Below are 20,663 nucleotides of genomic sequence, written 5' to 3'. Positions count from 1 at the left end.
GCTTCAGGTTCTCTTTTTCTCTTCTAAAATGTTGTTTTCCTTTAAGACACTTTCTTTTCTAATTTCACCTCTAATTTCTCTTTCCCCCTCGCTTTACGTACCCTGTATTTTCAGTTATTTCCATCTCACTATCTGTCTGCACCACCATCTTGTCTCTCCTCCATTTGGCTTTTCTGTCATGATGTACATGTAGATTAAAACTTGGATGTCCCAAATATTGAAACACAGCTGTAATTCTACTCCCGTCAGTAATTCACTTGCTGAAACTAAGACTACTTAAATAATCAAAAGAGCATGCAAAGTGCTGATTGAATAGCAATCTATGAAAAAAAAAAAGTATTAACCAGAATGGATAGGAAAGGATACAATAACCCTAACAGCTATTCCAAAGACTCAGCCTGACATATATGATTTTGGGCAACATTCTCAAATGTCTAAAGCCACAATAATCATCAACAAATCTCATATAACATGGCTTTGGAGACACCAAAGAACAAAGACCACTTCTTCAAAGATGTACATTGAGGGGTTATTTTGCCACAACTGCATTATCTGTAAAATAACAGTGATGACATAGACAACGGGGGCAGAGAGCAAAGAGCTAAAGAGGAAATCTGAAAATTAGGGGATGGTAGAAATTTTTTCAAATGAAAGATGCTTTGAGAAACAAAATATACTTTCTATTATTACTGCTAATCTTGACATATCTCTTTGCATTGACAGGGTGGGAGAATGTGTACGGCTTTGACATGACCTGTATTAGGGATGTTGCCATGAAGGAGCCGTTGGTGGACATAGTAGATCCAAAGCAAGTGGTGACCAATGCCTGTCTAATAAAGGTTTGGTAATTCCAAATATACTCAATTATGAATGTTTACAACTAACTGTAGGATTCTTTGGAGACCTGCTGCTTGTGTTTTACTGCTACCTTTATATGCTTTTATCTAGCTGCAGAAGCCATCATCACAGAATGCTGTCATGCTGAGAAGGAAAGACATGCAGTTTTAAATTAGTCAGTCCTGGTATGCTGCACATGCTTAATACTGTCACATGAGCTAAGCCTGAGCATTGATACCTTGATTTCTTATGGAATACCCAAAAGCAAGATGTTCCTTGTGGCTCTACTCATCTGGCTACTGCAAGCTGTAACTCAAGACTCTTACAAATTTTACGTATGCAAATACTGGATAAAGAGAGACATGGTGTATTTAGATATGGATTTTAATTGCCCTACCATCTTGTAAATAGAGGTTGGAAATTGCTGATGGAATGCTGCTGAGGAGAAGGGGTAAATGAATTTTGTTTGCAGTAAAAAAGATGGAAGCATCAGTTTCTTGTCTGTCTGATGATACAACTAACTTACTCCAGAATGTGATCAGAATTGAAACCTAATTTATTTGTCTAACTCCCTAGTTCTTAGCCTTATCCAGAATGCTACTGTGTTCTTCCAGCCCCAACATCTCCATTCAGAAGTTAGCTTGTACCCTGCCCTTCATATAAGACAGAATGGTCACCAATCCGTTTTCACAAGATCACGTTAAGAATGGAGGAACTGCCTGCAGGAATATTTTAAAGCTCTAAAATTCCTTCCACGTGAAGTAATCCTCCTCATGTGGGACTACTCTCATAAATAAGGCTGTCTGCGTCAACAGCAGTGGAAGGATCAGGTCCATGAATCCAAGAGTTTGCTCATTTATCCCAAAGTGTCAGTTTTAATTTTTCACTTTCACTTTTTACCAGTAACAAACACAGCATTAAGCATTCCCACATGTAATAAGGAAAGACATACCTCTAGTCTGCAGAACCTTTACTGAAAGCAGCAGAAAGGAACAGAAGTAGAAACTCTGTGTGACAACGTATGCATGCACAGTCCATCTGCACTGAGGGGAACACAGGATGGTTGTGCCTGAAAACAGCCTGAGCCAGAGCAATTTCAAATTGCAATACACACAAAAGAAACAGCTATTTAGGGTGCGTAGAATATGTCCAGAGAGTGAGAGATAGAGGGGTAAAAAGGGGTTGGCTTCTCTGGAATAAAAAGCTGCACACCCTTAAATGGAGTACACATCCAGCGCTTTATTTAGAAGGTCTTTGAGAGTAATTGGTTTTAAGAAGACAGATAAAAATTTTCAAAGTGTTCCTATTCAGGTTTTATATTTCATTTTGACATCTTTTGTCCATATAGTGAATGGTGCTATACCATGTAGTGGCACTGCGAGAGCAAAGCAGGTAATAACTACGCAGTCAGAAACCACTTTCCATTCCAGAATCTGTCACTCTCACAAACTGATCACTAAAAAACCAGAAAACTGTTAATGAAAGGCATGACGGAGGGAGTCCTATGTTCAAGCTAGCAATATGGAAGCCAGAAAAACAGAGTCTGCATTGTTGGGTGTTTTTTAAATTTCATTTACTTTTGCACATGGTGTAAATATAAAGTATATTTCTTTAATCCTGAAAATATTTGTGAATTCAGAAAATTATATTAGCCTAAGAAAACATTTGAGAATAAACAAAGCCATAATGTTTAATTATTCAAATGTTTTATTACAACACTTCAAGATGGCACAGCTTGTTCATATTAGATTCACAGAGGGATTTTTAGGGTGTATTCAACCCAAAGCCAGCTAACTTAGGATGCCTACAAGATGAGTCTGGACTCTCTCTACATTAGTCAGTGGATGGACTAGTCACTAGATGCATTCCTCAGAGACCAGTCAGAGCCCTGTGCTTCTGCAGTTATTTTGATTCCCAATTTAGATGCTCTGAATTGTTCTACAAAATCAGCAAAATAAGACAGCCCCTGCACGCTGTGTAACCATGACACTTAGCTAAAATGCTGGAGACTTGAGTAAAATTTTCTGTTTTGTACTCCTCAGAAATTGGATGTAACACAAGTCTTGAATCCTTTAAGGAACTCTAGCCACTAGGCCACAGGTGTACTGGGGGTGGTATGCAGAGAATACAGCATGTTCTGTGTCGTGGAAGCCATTTCCTTTTGAATGATCTCTTAAATATATCTCAGGGGCACAGGAATGGGAGTCCTCTATTTAATTTCCAAGCCAGGGAGAGTAGTGGGATCAAAGCATCTTGAATCCATCAGTCAATAACTGAACTCAGGAAAAGCGTACAGGTGTCCTACTGAGGGACTACTGCTTTCAGTAATATTGCCAAAAAAAGGAAAAGTTTGTTTCAAACTCAGTAAAACAGTTGTGTTTCCTTCTCTGATCCCCTTGTACTTTGGAAAAATACAAATGTGTTTGGGTTGACTCAAAACTTTTTCTGCCTGTTAATTCTGATTTGGTGGCAGCACCAGAGACTAAAATAACAATAAATCCATTGTTCACACACCTGTAGAAAAACCTGCAGTGAAAGAGTGGCAAAAACTGACAAAACCAAACAAGAACAAAGGATATGCCACATCCAGTTTGTAATTAAAAATACTGTTACACTTTCCTGAATATCCTTCCCTATCTACACACAGAACTAAAAATAATAAAAAAAAAATAATAAAAAAAATCTGTTTCTGTGTTCTTTCCAAGTACAGATTACAGCTCCTGCAGACACCACTTTAAGATTACACAGTTTAATGCTACTTAAATCACAAACTGCCTTCCTTGCTCAAAAAAAAATAAATTATACAACATTCTTGTTTATCAGAGCCTGTCTGGGAAGGGGATCAGAAAAGAGGTGCTGTGGCACTCTAGAAGCAACCTTAATTCTGATTCACATGAAGAAATGGGACAGGCAGCAAGTCAGCATTTTTTCCAGGAGCAAACCTGATTGAAAGCTGTTTCTCCCATTAGAAGAGAGCTGCCTTCATCCAGGGTGATACCATTCAAACAAGAAATAGTAGCTGGCAACACAGCATCTCAACCTCACTGTTGATTCTAAATGATACATCATTTGCTCAGTCCTAAAGTGATTTGTGCCACAGGACAGTCTAAGAACCATTCTTTATGAAGTGAATGTGAAAATTAGACCTCTCTCTGTCTCTGTGCAACAGGGAGATGTACCATGGGATGTCTCATGGTCTTTCATGCAGTGTCAACCATGGTCTGAACCCCCTTACTCAGCTGATAATTCTGACACTTTTACTGCTGCTTAGCTTAAAACATTTTATTTTCGTAGTGTGATAATAAAGAGCTGTATTTTGATCACATTCCTGTGTAACTATGCCCATTTTGTTGTTGTTGAAATCTGAATGAAATCTGGTAAATCATGACTTTTCCATTTATTTTATGCAATGATATTATTTGTCCCCTGTGCAGTTAGCTGCAATAAGCAGTGCTATTGAATATAAGAATATATAGGTAGCCAGACTACAATTCAAAGAGATCACCAAAACTGGACTCATCCGTTCTCAAAATTATATTAACTAATAAAAAACCCCACATATTTGTCTCATACCTTGCATAGTAAAAAAGGCATGTTTCTGTCCTTAAAAAAAAAGACTGTGAAAGTGACCAACATTTTAGGCAGCCCATCTGTTCAATATTTTTGATAAATTTCTACTAACTTCTCTAATAAAAATATTTCCTCGTTCTTTTGATTCCACTTTACCCTGCAGAGCCAACACAGCTCAGAGAGAGGGAGCTAGTTCCCTATTATGTGCCTCACCATTAGACTTAGGTCATAATTTCCCCACAGTGATACCACTAAAAAGACACCAAAAATTACAGAAATCTGCAGCTATCACCCACCAGTCCAGTCTAGCTTGTCAAAGCTTGCAGTCTGCCATGGAATTCTGCCAGGAGACCTCAGAAGTTCTTATTCCCACTATGCTTTTTTCTTACCTTCTTTTAAGGGCAAAAACCCAAAAACATTTTAAGGCTATCACAGTTTTAAATGACCAATTATATGCATGGGTCATTTGTAAACACTAGTGCCTCAGGGTGTCATCGTAATGTAGTACAATAATTTTCATTATGTTTAAGTTGTTCTTGAGCAATGCTAACCAGACAGGACTAAAAAAACCCCTCCAATGGGCAGTCTAGACTCTGTCCTCCATTTTTGCAGGGTGGATCTGAAGAAATGCTGGTGAGATCAGAGATAGGATTCCTGGCATAGGCTGGTAGAGAAAATTTGGATTTCTGCCTACAAAACTTCTCTTTCTCTGTATGCATGAGCAATGAGGGTATCAGAATGAGCAATGAGGATATCAGAAAGTGCACTGATTTCCCACAGTATTAGAACACAATTAGTAGTATTGCAGACTTATTATCCTCCTTATCATGACTACAAGTTCTGGAAACAACCCAGATAAAAGCAATACCAAAAGCTGGGAAAATCAGATCCATCTGGCAAACACAGTTTAAGCCTTGAACAGAGAGATTTAAATATTGATGGAAATAAGCAATCTTAAAGACTACATCATTGCTCCCAACTACTGCAATCAAGCTATAGCACAAGTTACATAATTTGCTTCCGTCTTGTTCAAGACTGTGGACTGTCCATTTGGAATCAGTTATCTGACAAAGGACTAGAAAGCATTACCATTAGAAAGCAGGACCCTCTCACACCTCAAATGTTTCAACTGCTTGACATGGTCAAATCACTTTCCCTTTCAGAGATGTACAAACAAACAAAAAGTTTATTTTTATTAAAAACCCAACTCTGCCAACATCTTTCCTGAATGCTGACAGTCTTCGATAACAAAAGGTCTTTGAACTGGGACCTATATCTTCATTTCAACATCCATCATGCCTGCATTTGTCAAGGCAGGTTTTTACTTTGATTTCCTCCAGCTCCCACAGCCCCTCCCTGCCATTCCCAAGAACACACAGTCTTCCGTGAGTGGCCTCTCTTGCCACACTCTGTCAGCTTAGTCACATAACTGGATCATTTGCTATTTTTTTGATATATTCAAGTGTACCACTGATTTCTTACAGTATTAAAGGGCTGCGAGTTGTCTTTGTGGCTGATAATTGAATAAAATGCTAAAGTAGATAACTCAACACTTACCTGAGAGTCACAGACTTCTGCATGTAAATGTCTTTTTCCTTCTCCTCAAAACAGGAAGTAGATATTTATACAGTGAAGACTGAAGAATTGGCATTTACTTCTGCATTCTGCCTCCAAATTCAACGTAATGATTACATTCATGCCTTGGTCACCTATTTTAATATTGAATTTACGAAGTGCCACAAGAAGATGGGATTTTCTACAGGTAATCTGTATTTCTTTTAATTTCATTTCTGTTGCTATCAGTCTATCAGTTCTGCTGTCCAGATGGTACAGAAAGATTTAATTTACCACCAGGTTTGAATTTCAGTGATAAAAATTACTGTCATTCTGGGGAAGGTGAGCAGGATGGGGAAAGGGCAATTGCTTACAAGAGTTCTGTGGAAACAGAGGCTGGATTTCACAATAGCTACCAAGCTTAGGGTTCAATGGGAATTATGACCTAGGAGTTTATGCCCCTCACCAGTTGTATCTAAATCCCATGTCAAGTTTTCAGATTAGATAGGGAATTATCGGCTCAGTGAGAGATAGCAGCTCTGCATGCTAGTTTTCCCTAAATCCAAAACTCAACAAAGCTCTTGCTTGTCTCAGAGTCTAGAACAAAATCATCATTTTTTCCAAGCACACACTGCTTATGTAAATCATCTCTAACAATGTGAAACTCTAACTTACCTTGGTGAGCAGATATTTAAAGGAATAACCCCATTCCTTTAAGGCATCATTTAACTGACTGAACAAACCACAGTGTTGCAAGAAATACAAAAACCTCATTCTGTATTAGCCTGACTGCATACAGGAGGTTGAAGGAAGTGTTTCTCTGCCTCTATTTAGTACATCATGATAAGGTAGGTGCAGAAGCAGTTACTCCATAAAAAAGTCATTTGGCCATCTGTTGCTGAAGGTCACCACTGTCTGGAAGACTGATTTAGATTCTCAGCTGGTGTCTGTTGGCAAAGCTCTACTGAATTCAGTAAAATACACCAGTTTGTAGGACATGATGAAGTGCCACTTGATTGATATGTAGTTTTTTTAATTATGAAGAAAATAAGTATGTGATTTGGAGTGGACTTGAAGACCTGTGCCTATATTACACACACACACACACACACACACACTCTTCATGGGGCACAAGTTTCCAGTTATGTCAGGCTTTTCTAAGGAACATAGCTCTGCATAAGGGTATATGTGTGTGTACAAGGTAGCAGTTACAATTTAAAATATAAATTCAATTTAGTTTTGGTCTAACACATTTTCACTTAAAAGTCGGGATCTGAACTCCTACAAGAAGATGTCTCCATTTAAATACTGCAATTAGTAGTCATTAAAACTGTCTGGACACATAGAGAGAAATTATCTGGTAAAATACTTTTCCTTTGGAAATATATTATTAGTATGATAAAATACAATGGCCTCATATGACTGGGGATACAAATAGAAGAAAAATAAATTTATCAGAGGATTTTTTTTGCCAGATCGGGAAGCCTCTGAACTTGTTTAGCTATTCTTAGCTTCCTAGATGCTCCTGACTGCAAGAATGCTAGAAGCACTAAGTAGCCAATATAATTTCATTAGGCACTGCTCAAAGATTTGAATTTAAATCAAGGGGGAAAAAGGTAAATTAACAGCCTGAAATAGCAGAGGAGTGTCAAAGGGATTCTGCTAAGCAAGACTAGAAATTAATTCCATCTCTGGCAGATTGCCCACAGTATACGCCTTTTAAAAATCCAAAGCCAGGTCAAGGTGCAAGTACCCTTTCACCAGCTCTATCCTCCTGGAAACTATAAAATCTACTGTTCTGGGATCATGAGTGAAAGGTTTCATCTGTGGCATTGTAAATAATAGTTTTTGATGATTTTGTGTAATTATTTTTTGAACTAATTTAGACTTCTGACATTCAAAGCACTTAGTTGTAAAGATTTCCCCAATTTGAACATGTGGGGGTTGAAAGGAAAGCGTCAAAAAGTGCCTGTCTTGCTCTGTAACCCCCTTTGTGGAATCCTTCTTGCTAGGTGTGATTCACATCTGACATATTCCACTAAAAATTAGAAGACAACCCACTGACAGCCATAGAATTAATTGTGTTGTTGTAAAGTATATTTACTAGTATAGTACATAAGTTAAAGCATTCTATGAGAAAAAAGGTTTTTTCCAGCAGTTCCCAAGTCTTAATTGGATTTGCAAGACACGCAAGAAATTTTGATAAGTAACACCCATATATATATTTTTAGCACCTGATGCTCCTTATACTCACTGGAAGCAAACTGTCTTCTACTTAGAGGACTATTTAACTGTGAGACGAGGAGAAGAAATCTATGGGACTATATCCATGAAACCAAATGCAAAAAATGTGGTAAGTCAGCATCCCTGATTCTAATTCCAGCTCTATAATCTCACAAACTCACAAACTATAATCAACAGTAAAGAAAATGCATATGAGTAATACAATGAGAATGCTAAAAGCATTCATGTTTATTAGTAAAAGCTCTAGTCACAGCTTCACTAAAGCTGCCAACCACAATGATAAAGTAGTGCTAATATTACAGAAGTCAGCCTGCAAACAAGCTAGCACGGGGAGAAAGGATTCAAATACATCACCAAATCAGGTGTCCTCTGTCATCTGCTTTATTCATATTTTGTGATGCAAGTAGGCAAAGGTCTCTTCACAGTGTCACAAATCAATGGTAAGATCCCTTCTGCCAACATAGGATGATCAAGAGCAAGCACTTCAGTTCCACATCTATGGCCATTGAGTGATCTCCCACTCAGTGCCCACAAACTCTCCAGTACGAAATCAAGTGACATATTTCATTTGGATGTCTGTGTGAACTCACTGATCAAATCTACTTAACTCATTAATCTAGTGATAGGGTTGTTTAAAAATTGTGGCTTTCCATAGACAATGCAGTGTTTTATTCAAGACTAAAACTAAAGCGTGATGGATTTCACACTACAATGACTGGTGAAAACTTCCTCAGTTTCTCTGCTATGGGCTGAATCCCTCTGTGTCAGTTATTCAGTACTTCTTTTAACTTGTGAGGAGACTATAAGACACACAGCTGCAGCAGTTGTAATTATTGAACTATTGCATTTGTTGACTGCAGCAAATCTTAGCATTTAATTGTCTTCCTTTTTTGTGTTACCTTTCCATTTTTGTACCAAACACAGCTTGGATATGGTTTTCATAGTAGTGAAATATTATACAGGAGAAGAAATAAACACAAAATAAATTTGGCATTAAAACAAACACATTCACCCCTGAAGCTACTGCTTGCTGTGAAAGAGAGGAAAATAGTCTGTTTCCTACCTTTATATTGTCCTTGGGGGACTGGCAAATTTTCTTTTGCATGGAGCATATCAATTTTCTTTGAGAGAAATGAATAAAATATCTCAAATTTGTTTGCACAGCAGTAGGCACCTGAATGCAGATTTACATGCTAAAATTAATGTGTTCTTGATAGTTGTCATAAAACAGAGAGACCACCTTGGTTCAAAAGGAAGGATGAAGGCTTTCAAAAGCTTGTAGAGTCAGAGGTTCCTTTTGTAGGGCTAGGTAGTGCCTCTTTCCTAAAACCATGTCATTATAAGATAAAGAATGAATAAGGGCTTCTATACAATGGGAAGTTTACTAGAGCTATTCTGGAATAACGCCTACTGTGAAAGCTCTTTAGCCTAGATAAGGAGCATCCCAATGGGGAATACCCTTCAGAAATTTTTATATGATATGTATGATAATAGCACTTCAAAAACTTCCTAGTAGTAACCGGGACATTAAATCAGCCTCAAGAAGAATACAGAAATATGACCTAAGCATAGATTGTATGCTGAATGCTATTACACATCCTACACCCTGCTTTTTCAGTGTTAGCACCATTTAAAACGAAAAGAAGTTAGAAATCACTGTAGGTATCTTGAACCTGCAGGTCTTTTCAACTCAAACAGTGATAACTGAATTGATACACTAAACTTATGGTGTTACTTACATGTTACATTCAAATCTTTTTACAGCGTGACCTGGATTTCACAGTAGACTTGGATTTTAAAGGACAGCTATGTGAAATGTCAGTATCTAATGACTACAAAATGCGTTAGCAGGAAACCTTGCAGAAAGATGAAAAGGAGAATTTTATCAAGTCTTGAACTGCTGAGCTTCAAGCTAAGAACAACTGTTCACAAGATTATTTTATTACCTACTAGAATGTTTACTCTGATGGAGAGTGGTAACCTGATCTTTCTTGCAGATAGTACAGGGGGGCTGGGATCCCACTGTGAATGTACAGTATACAGAACTGTAGCTTTTGTCAAACATAGGAAAAATTAAGCAGCAGTCTTGAGTGTTCTGGTTAACTTCAGGATGGCAGAAGATGCATATACAAATTGTATTACTTACTGTGAATTTCTGGTTCTTCCAAGCTTTGCATGTTAAGATGATTAGGGCAGTTTTCTCACTATGAAAGACTACTACAGCACATTACTGTGACAGTATTACTGGACTTATATTCAATATAAATGAATATATATATATTGTACATGAGAAAAAAATAATTTCATAATAGGAATTTGTTTTGTGAATATTTAATTCTCATTATGCAGTTATGGAAAGATAATGATGTTACCTCTGGCACTACTCTAGGCAGTGATATATTCCATTAACTGTCCATCCAATGTTATAGCTTTGGTAAATACTTCATGCAAAGTGTACATAAGAGCTGGGCATTTACAGGAAGTTCAACAACTATATTTTTGAATGTCCTCTGGAAAATGTGGACCATTAGTTTTGAAATTCACTTTCACAACTGGATGTCTGTCAGAGCTTTAAAAAACATTTGCTTTTTATCCTTGAAAATATTCTGTGGTGAGTTTTTATAGCTGGATTTTGCATGAGACCTGAAATCAGACACCTAGTATTTAAATGTGATGAATGCAAAGTCTCTGAAATGGTGGATAATTCATGTTTTTTAGCCATGCCATATTTCAGTTCTTTGCAAGATTCTTAATACAAAATAATTAAAAAAATAGGAATTAGTGTTTCCTTTTGGTGATGTTTTAGATAAGTTTTAAATTGCAAATACTATTCTCAAGAGTGCAGTGATTTGCAGGAACAGATTAATGTCTTAAAAATTGTCAATGGCTTCTGATAATACTAAGATGTCTGTAGCTTCCCCATCCCCTTAAGCCCCTTGTTTTTCTTACAAAATCTCCCGCTTTATTGTTAAACCATTAAGTGCTTACAATTCCGTATATGTATGTATCAGATCTTTTTACTATATGAATGTAGACCATTTAATCACATGTAATTCATCAACAACTGCGTCATCAGTCCTATCTACCCATTTTCCAGTCTGTCTGGCATTAGGCACTAAACCGCTCTATCATGTATTGGATAAGATTGACTAGTTTTTTGCCTAAAAATCTTTTTAATCACCTGCAAATAAAGCATACTTGAAGATGTATTTTGCCAGTATTTGTCAACTTCTCATGCTTTTGAAAACTATATCTATTGATTTTCCCTTCACAGAAATTGTACAGTGCCTCCATTTTCTTATGGTCTAAAGATTATGGTCTAGGGATTGTATCACATGGTATCTATGTAGAATGAAATTAAACTGTATTTCAGCAGTAAAAGATGCTTTTTGCAATGTAGTTCATTACTGTTGTTTTAAAGCACTTTTCTTTCATTTTTTTTAAATGAGGGTGAACAACTTTCCTCACAAAATCATTAGGATTTATCTGTCAAATAATGCTGTCATTTTCAGGGAATCAGTTCAGCTGCTCTTTCAGTAATGGACTGGGAAAAAAACCTCTACAGGTCCCTTTCTAGTTACACTTTTGTGATTCTAAGACTTTAAGGTAAAGAATTCTACCAGATTTTTTTCTCAGGCCCCTCCATTTATATAAAGATACTCAAATGTTTCCATCTTCTCTTTTGCCACTAATCACTGAGCTGACTATTACTGAAAGAAGAAAGACTCTTGCTTCATTTGCCTGAATTATACTTTGATAGCACTTCAAATCATCTACTTCTATTGCCCACTGCACGAATCTTTAATAAATTTAATATTAAAAGAAAAACAAAGAAGAAAAAATCCACACCTTGTTTAAAACAAAAATAAGAACATTAAAAAAAAATTCCCTAGGGTCTTTACAGAGAATGTGCCATTTTTGCCTGACAAAATGCCATTTTTGCCTGACAGACAGCACTGGTCAAGAAGCAGAAAAAAAAACTTGATCGGGACAGCTCATTAACCAATTTGAGAGGCATTCAAGCAGTGTTCAATATTGACTGCCCTTTCTGTCTCATCTTTCAACTACTGACAGTGTGGTGAAGATTTCTCTTCAACAGTGGTCAGTGGCCACCTTGCCTTAGTACTTAAAGTCCCATTCACTTCAGCATTGCAAGATTAAGTCCTGGCTCATACTGTTAATGGCACAGTTCTGGGATGGTAATCAGACCTCAGGCACACTCAGTCCTGGAAAATTGGCTTGTGCTTTTCTTCATTTCAAAAACATATCACATATTTCTCCATCACAAAAAGAACTGAGAGTACCTATTGCAGTGTGGCTGAGTGTTTTTAAAATCAAAGTGATCAAAAAGCAAATTCAGGCTTCCAAGGCCATTATACGTGTTACCTACCACAAAGGTTTTGAAAGCACCAATAAGTTCATTATCAACATCAGTGAAATAGGTATGCAAAAACTTACAGACTGTTAGGTTTTGCTCAGCAATCCAGCAAGTACCTGCCACTGAGTCTGAGCCTAATTTTCTCAAGGCTTGAACAAGAAGGTCTTCTGTGGACTCCAGGGTTGAACCAAAGCCACTGGTTTTCAAAGCTTTACATTAAAATACTAATGACAAAATGACTGCTGACAACTGAACCAGACACATGTTTAAAGCATTTAGTTTCCTTCCCACTGACAGGAAAAGAAGAGCATGAGCTGAGGACAGAGCATGAGAAAGAAACTGATATACAGTATTTACACAAAAGACTGTCCCTGATGAGTAGTACAGCACTGGAGAAAAGAGAAAGCAGGTCACCTCTGCCTTGACTCTGATCCAAGGTAAAAGTATTAAATCCCTCCCAGGGATTTTCCTGTCACTTGAAACACAAAGAAACATAAAAAAAAATTAAATACTGAGGCATAGTGGGCAATTCACACTTGCAGTGCTTGTAAGGATTAAGGAAGCAGTCTGTAATGTTAGGAGGGCCACTCTATTCCCAAGGTTCTCTACAGAACAGTATAGTATGACTCCATTCTCACATGCATTTCTTATTCCCGGCACAAACTAGCCCTTTACAGATGTTATTAAAGTTTCAGGCTTGGCTTGGGTTTTGCAGGGGTCATTCTGGGGACTTTCCTGTGTGCAAAATTAGGAAGTTTAGAGCCTTTTTACACCATCTTAGACTTTTAATAGGGGGTGAAACAGTCCAGAATACAAACAATAGTATTACCCAAGGTGGCATGTTTTTACTACAGAGCTAATTTGAAGAACCTTCTCAGAGATAATTTCTTACAGGATTTGTTTTAAATTTAATATTAACTCATAATTTAACAAATACAGATTTGATTATACATAACCAAGAGAAACTTCATTCACTTAGAAGGTAATTTATAAAGGATACATTGTGTTCCACTTATATAAGGAAGAATAAATCCCCGCTTTAAGAAGATAAGGAAGTACAGGCTGGGAGCTGACCTGCTGGAAAGCAGTTCTGCAGAAAAGGACCTGAGGGTTCTGGTGGACAAGTTGTCCATGAGCCAGCAGTGCCCTTGTGGCCAAGAGGGCCAATGGTATCTTAGAGTGCATTAGGAAGAGCTTTGCCAGCATGTTGACGGAGATGATCCTGTGCCTCTACTCAGCCCTGGTGAGGCCACAGCTGGAGTGCTGTGTCCAGTCCTGGGCTGCTCAGTTAGAGAAACATGGAGCTCCTGGAGCGGGTCCAGTGAAGGGCAATGAAGATGATTAAGGACCTGGAGCATCTCTCTTATGAGGAAAGGCTGAGGGAGTTGGGCCTGTTCAGCCTCAAGAAGAGGAGACCTCATCAAGGTATATAAGTATCTGAAGAGAGGGTGTCAACAGGATGGACCAGGCTCTTCTCAGTGGTGTTGAGCAACAGGACAAGAGGCAACAGGCAGAAACTGATGCACAGGAGGTCCCCCTTTACTGTGCAGGTGACCAAGCACTGGGACAGATTGCCCAGAGAGGTTCTGGAATCTCCTTCCTGGAGATACTCAAAAGCCACCTGGAAACAGTCCTGAGTAATGTGCTCTAAGGGACCCTGCTTGAGCAGGGGTTTAGACTACATGACCTCCATTAGTCCTTTCCAAATGTAGCCATTCTGGGATTATGTGATTTCCAAGAACAGAGACTCCCCAACCCCTCTTGGCAGCTGTTCCAGTGGTGGGCTAATCTCACATAAGCATTTTATGTTCAACTGGAATTTCTCATGTTGTAACTTGGGACTGTTGGCTCTTATTATTTTACTATTTGCCCCCGAGAAGAGTCTGGCTCTGTTTTCACTGTACTCTCCATTAGATGCGGGAAGATACAATTAGTTCCCACCTTAGTTCCCTCATGGTACCTCCTCTCTTCCCTATACAACCCATGATTGCACCCTGGCCTTTTATATGAATTACACCTCATATGCACCTGTAATCCCTCCTCCCCTTTTTTATCTTCTAACAGAGTCTAAGTACATATTGCTTCTGTTACACAAGTTTTAACAAACGTACCTAAGGGTTTTGCAAAGAATATAACCCCAAGGATCCACTATTCAAAGAAAACTTCAGGTTCTCTTACTGCATTGTGTTGGTGGCATTGAGGACACATTTTATGAGTAATTTTCAGGTTGGCATACAAGGTCTAAGTTTATGCCAGTGTGTGCACTTGCCTAGTTTGAATATACAACAAAGCCACGTGATTTCTTTTTCAATAGGCATTCAGCATTCACAGACTAGTTCCAACTGGAAAAGTGGGAGGTTTTTAGTCTTTTTTGAAACATTTATTTTCAACATTTCTCAGAGATCATCTCAGATGTTAATCCCCAAAGCACACAGGCACGTGGGAGGAAGACAAATCCTTTAGATCACATCTAAACTTCCTAAAAATTAAATGTGAATTTACAGCACCTACAAATCTTCTTAAAGAGCAACTAAAGAAATAAACCTGGTGTTTCAGATCTGATAGAACAATATATTTAAAGAGCATGTGAATCATGAGCTAGAGATTTCCCAGAAAAATTATATTTCTGCACAGTATGTTGACTGAGGTGAGCCAGGGCAGTAGTACGCCTACAGGGAACAAGAATGTCCCCTGAAAATAGCTGCTGCTTCTGGGGATAGACACAAAGAGGTAAAAGACATGTGTTCTACACAGCTGAGATGGAGAAAGAAGCAGACCACTGCTCACAGATGGCTGCTAAAGCAGAGCACCCATCCTTTAGACAAAAAATTATTCCAGGGCACAAATACGGCTGAAGGGAAAGAAAAACTTTTTTATGACCTCAAAATTTTTGAAATCTCCACTGTTCTCTTTGCCTATATTTCCAGTCCCTGCAGGCACCAATACAATTTTCCTGAATTTTCCCTTTTCTTAGCATGTTTGATATTTTTCTCATTTTTCAATGGAAACAAACATTGGAGATAAGTGATGATGCAAACAACATAAAGATAGCATCTTTTGAGAAAGCCTGGGGAGAACTATAATGTGATTGTGAAACAGAAAGAAACCATGTTAGCTTTGAGATGACAACTACAACACAAAATCAGTCTTACTTCTCACAGAGCACACAGGGCTACAATCCAGGTCATTCCTCTGAATCATCAAATGTGGTCTTTTAGAAGCACACCAGCAAAATCAAGCCTAAGCTGACCTATAAATCTTCATGTGGAAAATGGAACATCCTCTTTTGCAGATTGACTCTGTGTTTTTGTGCCTAGCCATTTTCCATTTGCTCACATAAACCATCAGTATTTCCAGTACAACACAGCCCTAGAACCAGAAAAGGATTCCTCTGTTAAGGTCACGACAGTATTTAATCACAAACCATACAAGCTCTGCCATTTTGAAGCAGGTTATGAAATGGCAGAAATGGCAGCCCTGAAAGGCATGTGTAACTCATTAACAGTAACTTGCAATGCTGATCAGTTAGCAGAAGTACTTTATCATCATAGTGGCATATTTTCACATTTATTGGCATGACAAATCAGTGTCATTAGCTAATGAGATCTGATTGAAGCAAAAATAATTGCTATTATCCCCACTAACAGAGTATCTCAGAGAAAAAAAGCTCATTATTTTCCTTGCTTTCTATGGGATGAGTGTAGGTAGGCAAGCAACAAAAGTGCTGTGTCAGGCAGAAGCACGAGCATGTGATGGATAGAATTTGTATGTCAAGTAGACAAAACACATCATGACAATAAATTCTGAGCTACGAATTGAGGGTATGGAAGCAGCAGAATTCAAAAGGTCAAGGTATCCTTTACCAGTAAAGATGTGGAGATAATTAGGAAAATAATCAGCAAATACTCAGAAGACCAGGTAAATTGGTCTGACTCCTCCCACTAACAAAGGTAGCAGAGACATTAAAACATTTTCTGGTGAGAAATTTCCATTTGAATTCTCTTGCCAAGTGATACTGTTAAGTAGGAATTCTGTTAAACAGCAGGATGTCTGATCTCAATCTGAGCAAATGCCTAGAGCATTCCAACCTAATGTTCATGGGTCCAAATGCAAAATTCACTTCTGCTTGCCAGAACATTTGACACTGTGTTATGTTCTTCCCATTCTTGTTCTTTCAACAGTAGTGGCACAATATGCTATTTCTTTTCCTTAATCTTGAGATGTTTCTAACTTTTACTTTAGTGATATACAGGATTCCTCTTCTGGAACCTGCCTATAAATCAAAAACAGACCTAAATCAAACTTTTCAACTAAGCTGTCCTCATCTCTTATTTGCCTGTGTGTCGTGTTCTTTTTATTATGGTCCACTCATGTAAATGCCTGTGGTAGTGAGGATAAATCTAGTCAGCCTGGAGATCCTGCCAGTCCCAAGGAACTCAGGACATTTATAAGGAGTCAGAATTTCAGAAGTCAGAAAGGTCCAGTGATTTATCAATCTCTTGAAAACATCCATCCCCACTGCTGAAGCAGGACAAGCTGTAACAAGTTGTTCAGGACCTTTTATAGTAGGGTTTTGAATATCTCCAAGGATGGACACTCCATAACCTCTCTGAGAAAACTATTTCAGTGTTTGACCACCTACACATTAAAAAAAAATAATTTTTTTGTTAAGATGGAATTTCTTGTGTTTCAATTTGTGCCTGTAGCCTCTTCTCCTGTCACTGGTCACTCTTGAGAAGAGTCTGTCTGCCTCCTCTTCATTCCCCACATCCATGAAGTATTAACACACTCTGACAAGATCCCTCTCTCTTCTTTAGACTCTCTTGGCCCAATCATGTAACATGCCTGTAGTAACTAAAAATGTGGGTTAAAACTCTAACTTGGAGGACTGTATTCCGTAAAGTACTGACTTCTGAAAGTATCTAGAGGCTAGTTACAGTAGTCTGTCCAATCTTAATTGCTAGGAGACGATAGCAAAAAATGGTTAGACAATCTCATGATGGATGAGTGCAACAACATTTCTTAAGAACAAGTTACTGATGGTATTTCTGTATACCATAGCAGCAAAATGGGCACAGTAATTGCATGGAATTTTGGTGTCCTGATTTTTGATTTGGGCTGGTAGAGCTTGTTATTCAAAATAAACACAGGTGGTTCTCTATGAAGAATAAAATTAAGCTGTGGAACTCCTTACCAAGGATACTGTAGAGCTGATAGATTTATATGAGTTCAAAATAAGACTCAACATGTTCCAGTTTTAGAAGAGAAGCCAATGGAGGGTATTTTAATACATAAAACCCATTTCATCCTCAAGAAGACCCTGCAAAGTAGGGGGTGCAAATCAGAAGAATATCAAAGAAAATATCATAAATTGCCGCCCTATTGACATTTCTTTTAGGCATCTGGTTTTGGCCACTGCTAGAGATAGGATACTGTATTAAATCAATCTGCTGTTTGATCCAGTATGGAAACTGGAGAAAGAGCACAAGATGACTTATAATCTCTAGGTATTGGCATTACATATTAAAGGCTCTTTAGTCTTCTGTAAGAGAATATCAACCAGAAGCTGAGGCCAGTCATTTCAAAGAGAAAATAACAGTATTTTTAACAGTGAAGAAGACTACCAACTTTCTGAGCAGTCTGTTCCAATTGTCAGTCCAATTAAGGTTGTCAGTTCTTAATGCCTTCAAATCAAGATACAAACAGAATGTTTTAGATTTAATTCAGAGTAACGGGGTGCAATGGAATAGTAGGTGATACAAAATCAAATTGACTTAATGGGCCTTTTTCCTTTCAAAATCCTACAATTCCATAAATCATGTCTTAGCAAAAAAGTTCATTGTACATTTATGTAGGGAAGAAGTGCAAAACTACCAAATGTAATTCACTGCTGAGGACTTCTTGCCTTCTGAACCACTAATGGACAGCAAAAGCAAATGGAAAAAGTACTTTTAAATTAAGCTAACATTTTAACCTGAAATACTTTTCTTTAACTGCATAATTGTGGGATTTACAAACTTTTATAAGAAAACTGAGCAGACAAGTGTTTTTCCACGGCAGAAGATAAACTTGTCCTTTGATTTCTTGTTGAAGAAGGCAGTAGTTTTCTCTGTAGAAAGTAGAAACTACACATCTTATCTGAGTTTAGTAATTCCTTGCACAGTCTCCCCTGGGGCTTCTAATGATTCCAATGATTTCAGTGTAGAAGGTGACTTTACAGTGTGGTTACAAATAAAAATGCCTATAGCATACCTGTAGAAAGTTTTACTCCTATCATTCATCTTTCTCTGCTGACAGACATGTCATTTAATGCAAATCAGTTTCTCTGTTAGAATAATACCTAAAGAAGCTGTCGCTGAGAAGCTGCATTAATGATTTATGCCTCATTTCAAAGGGATGAGCAACGGCCTTATTACAGCTTCATAATATAAATCCATACAATACAGGGTTGCTATGACAACTGATGAGCCCTAATAGCTAGATTCAAAGGACCTTGTTCAAAACTGTCACTTAGTGCAGTTCAATGTAGCTCAGTCATTTGCACCTGTAAGAACTGGGAGAAGGCCATGCAGGAACAGAACAGAGCAGAACAGTTCACTTACAGTCACAGCTTTACAGCTGAGTGCCTTACCTCTGAGCTATGCAGTGGTAGCCTGGAGGCTTTTCAACCCCTAGCAGAAGTATCCAAACTGGTGTTTGGCTGCAGCAATACTGGGCTCACCACCGGCCCCCGAAGCCACCTGAGAAGCATGGTGAATTAGTTCACATCCAGTTCCATTTATCCATATTCAAAAGATGAAATTACAAAGAGATAAGACAATTAAACACCTTGCTGATACTGAAAATGGGCTGCCCACTCCTCTAGACTTCTTTTCTCAAAACTGTGATCTTAGCTGTGTTTTCCGCCCAAATCCTCCCACTAACTCTGATATTTGTCAGATTTTGCTGGGCTAGTTCAGCTCACTAATCCAGTAGATTAGTGAACTCTGCCTTCTTCCCCCCCACCCCCCGCCTTTTCCCTTGAGATTCTGACAAGGGAGTAACTTAAAGTGGTTTATTGCAGAGTTCTAATGCCTTGAAAAAGATAAAATGGAGGAGTAATGACTAGCAGGGATGGTTGCAAACCTATCCTGTACTCTACCCCTGAAAAAGATGGCACCTGAGCATTTCTAACAGCTATACAGACACAGTAATATACACATGCATGATTCATATACTTGATTTGCTCTGCAAAGGTTAAAGATGGCACAAGATAAAACACCAGGCACAACACCATATATTATAGAGGGATGATAGTTGTGGCTGCTGCTGTTCCTTTTTGCAAGTCCAGACAAAATCTGAGCTGAGTACATATTGCAAAGGTGCAGATACACACACAACACAATAATGTCATCAGCCACACAGAGAACACAGCAGGGTCTTCACTGTTCATTACTCATGTACACATAAACAGCACTCAAGTAATATGAGCACTTGAGTAAGACTCGGAGTCACATAATGTTCTACTTGAATGTCTCCATTCCACAGGCTTCCCTACTCACTTCCTGTTTTCAGTGAAAACCAGTAATTCCTAGTGAGAAAGCTCCTCTGAATCTGAGTTCTTCTAGGAATGGCAAGACTTGCAATGATTGTTGTGCCCAGAAGAAGCACATTCTAGAAAAGGCACTGCAAGGACACTGATGGCTGGAGAAGCTAAACATCATTTTCTAGTATAGCTGGATTTGTTTGAAACACTTTCCTCTTCAGTTTGAAAGGAAAGCAGCAATGCTTATCTGACTAATCAGATGTCCTTTAACTTCCAGTACATTCGGAAGGAATCAGTGTCACTACATACAGTATTTCAGATTAGTAATAGGAAGGAACTTTTATACCTGCCTCTAAATTTAACCTACAGATTTTTTTCCCTTGAGAAGTCTATTTTCATCATAAAATAATCAGTTGCCTTTTACTAGTTTCATATTAAAAGAACTTTAGTTGTTTGAGGTGTAAACAGGTCAAAGTGTCCATCTTTCTTTTTTTCAAGAGTATATGTGAGTGCTATTGCAATTCCTGTAATTTCAGTAATCAAAAAGACCCATTA

The 20,663-nt window shown here is 38.1% G+C and overlaps 1 protein-coding gene across 3 annotated transcripts in view; it reads left to right on the top strand.

The window, feature by feature from the left end:
• Positions 1-11,585, top strand: part of PRMT8 (protein arginine methyltransferase 8) — a 57,296-nt gene extending 45,711 nt beyond the window's left edge. For all 3 annotated transcript variants that reach the window (XM_051780817.1, XM_051780818.1, XM_051780819.1), the window contains exons 8-11: positions 724-839; positions 6,019-6,169; positions 8,193-8,314; positions 9,970-11,585. In XM_051780817.1, coding sequence (XP_051636777.1) covers positions 724-839; positions 6,019-6,169; positions 8,193-8,314; positions 9,970-10,053 — 473 coding nt within the window. In that variant the 3' untranslated portion in view covers positions 10,054-11,585. The remainder of the gene's footprint in view (positions 1-723; positions 840-6,018; positions 6,170-8,192; positions 8,315-9,969) is intronic.
• The last annotated feature ends 9,078 nt before the right edge of the window (positions 11,586-20,663 follow it).

This window comes from Manacus candei, unplaced genomic scaffold (genome assembly GCF_025592945.1).
Source record: "Manacus candei isolate 608988 ecotype Guabito, Panama unplaced genomic scaffold, ASM2559294v1 h1tg000014l, whole genome shotgun sequence".
Lineage (NCBI taxonomy): Eukaryota > Metazoa > Chordata > Aves > Passeriformes > Pipridae > Manacus > Manacus candei.
The sequence above is the reverse complement of the archived record's forward strand: the minus strand, read 5'-3'. Positions and strand labels throughout refer to the sequence as shown.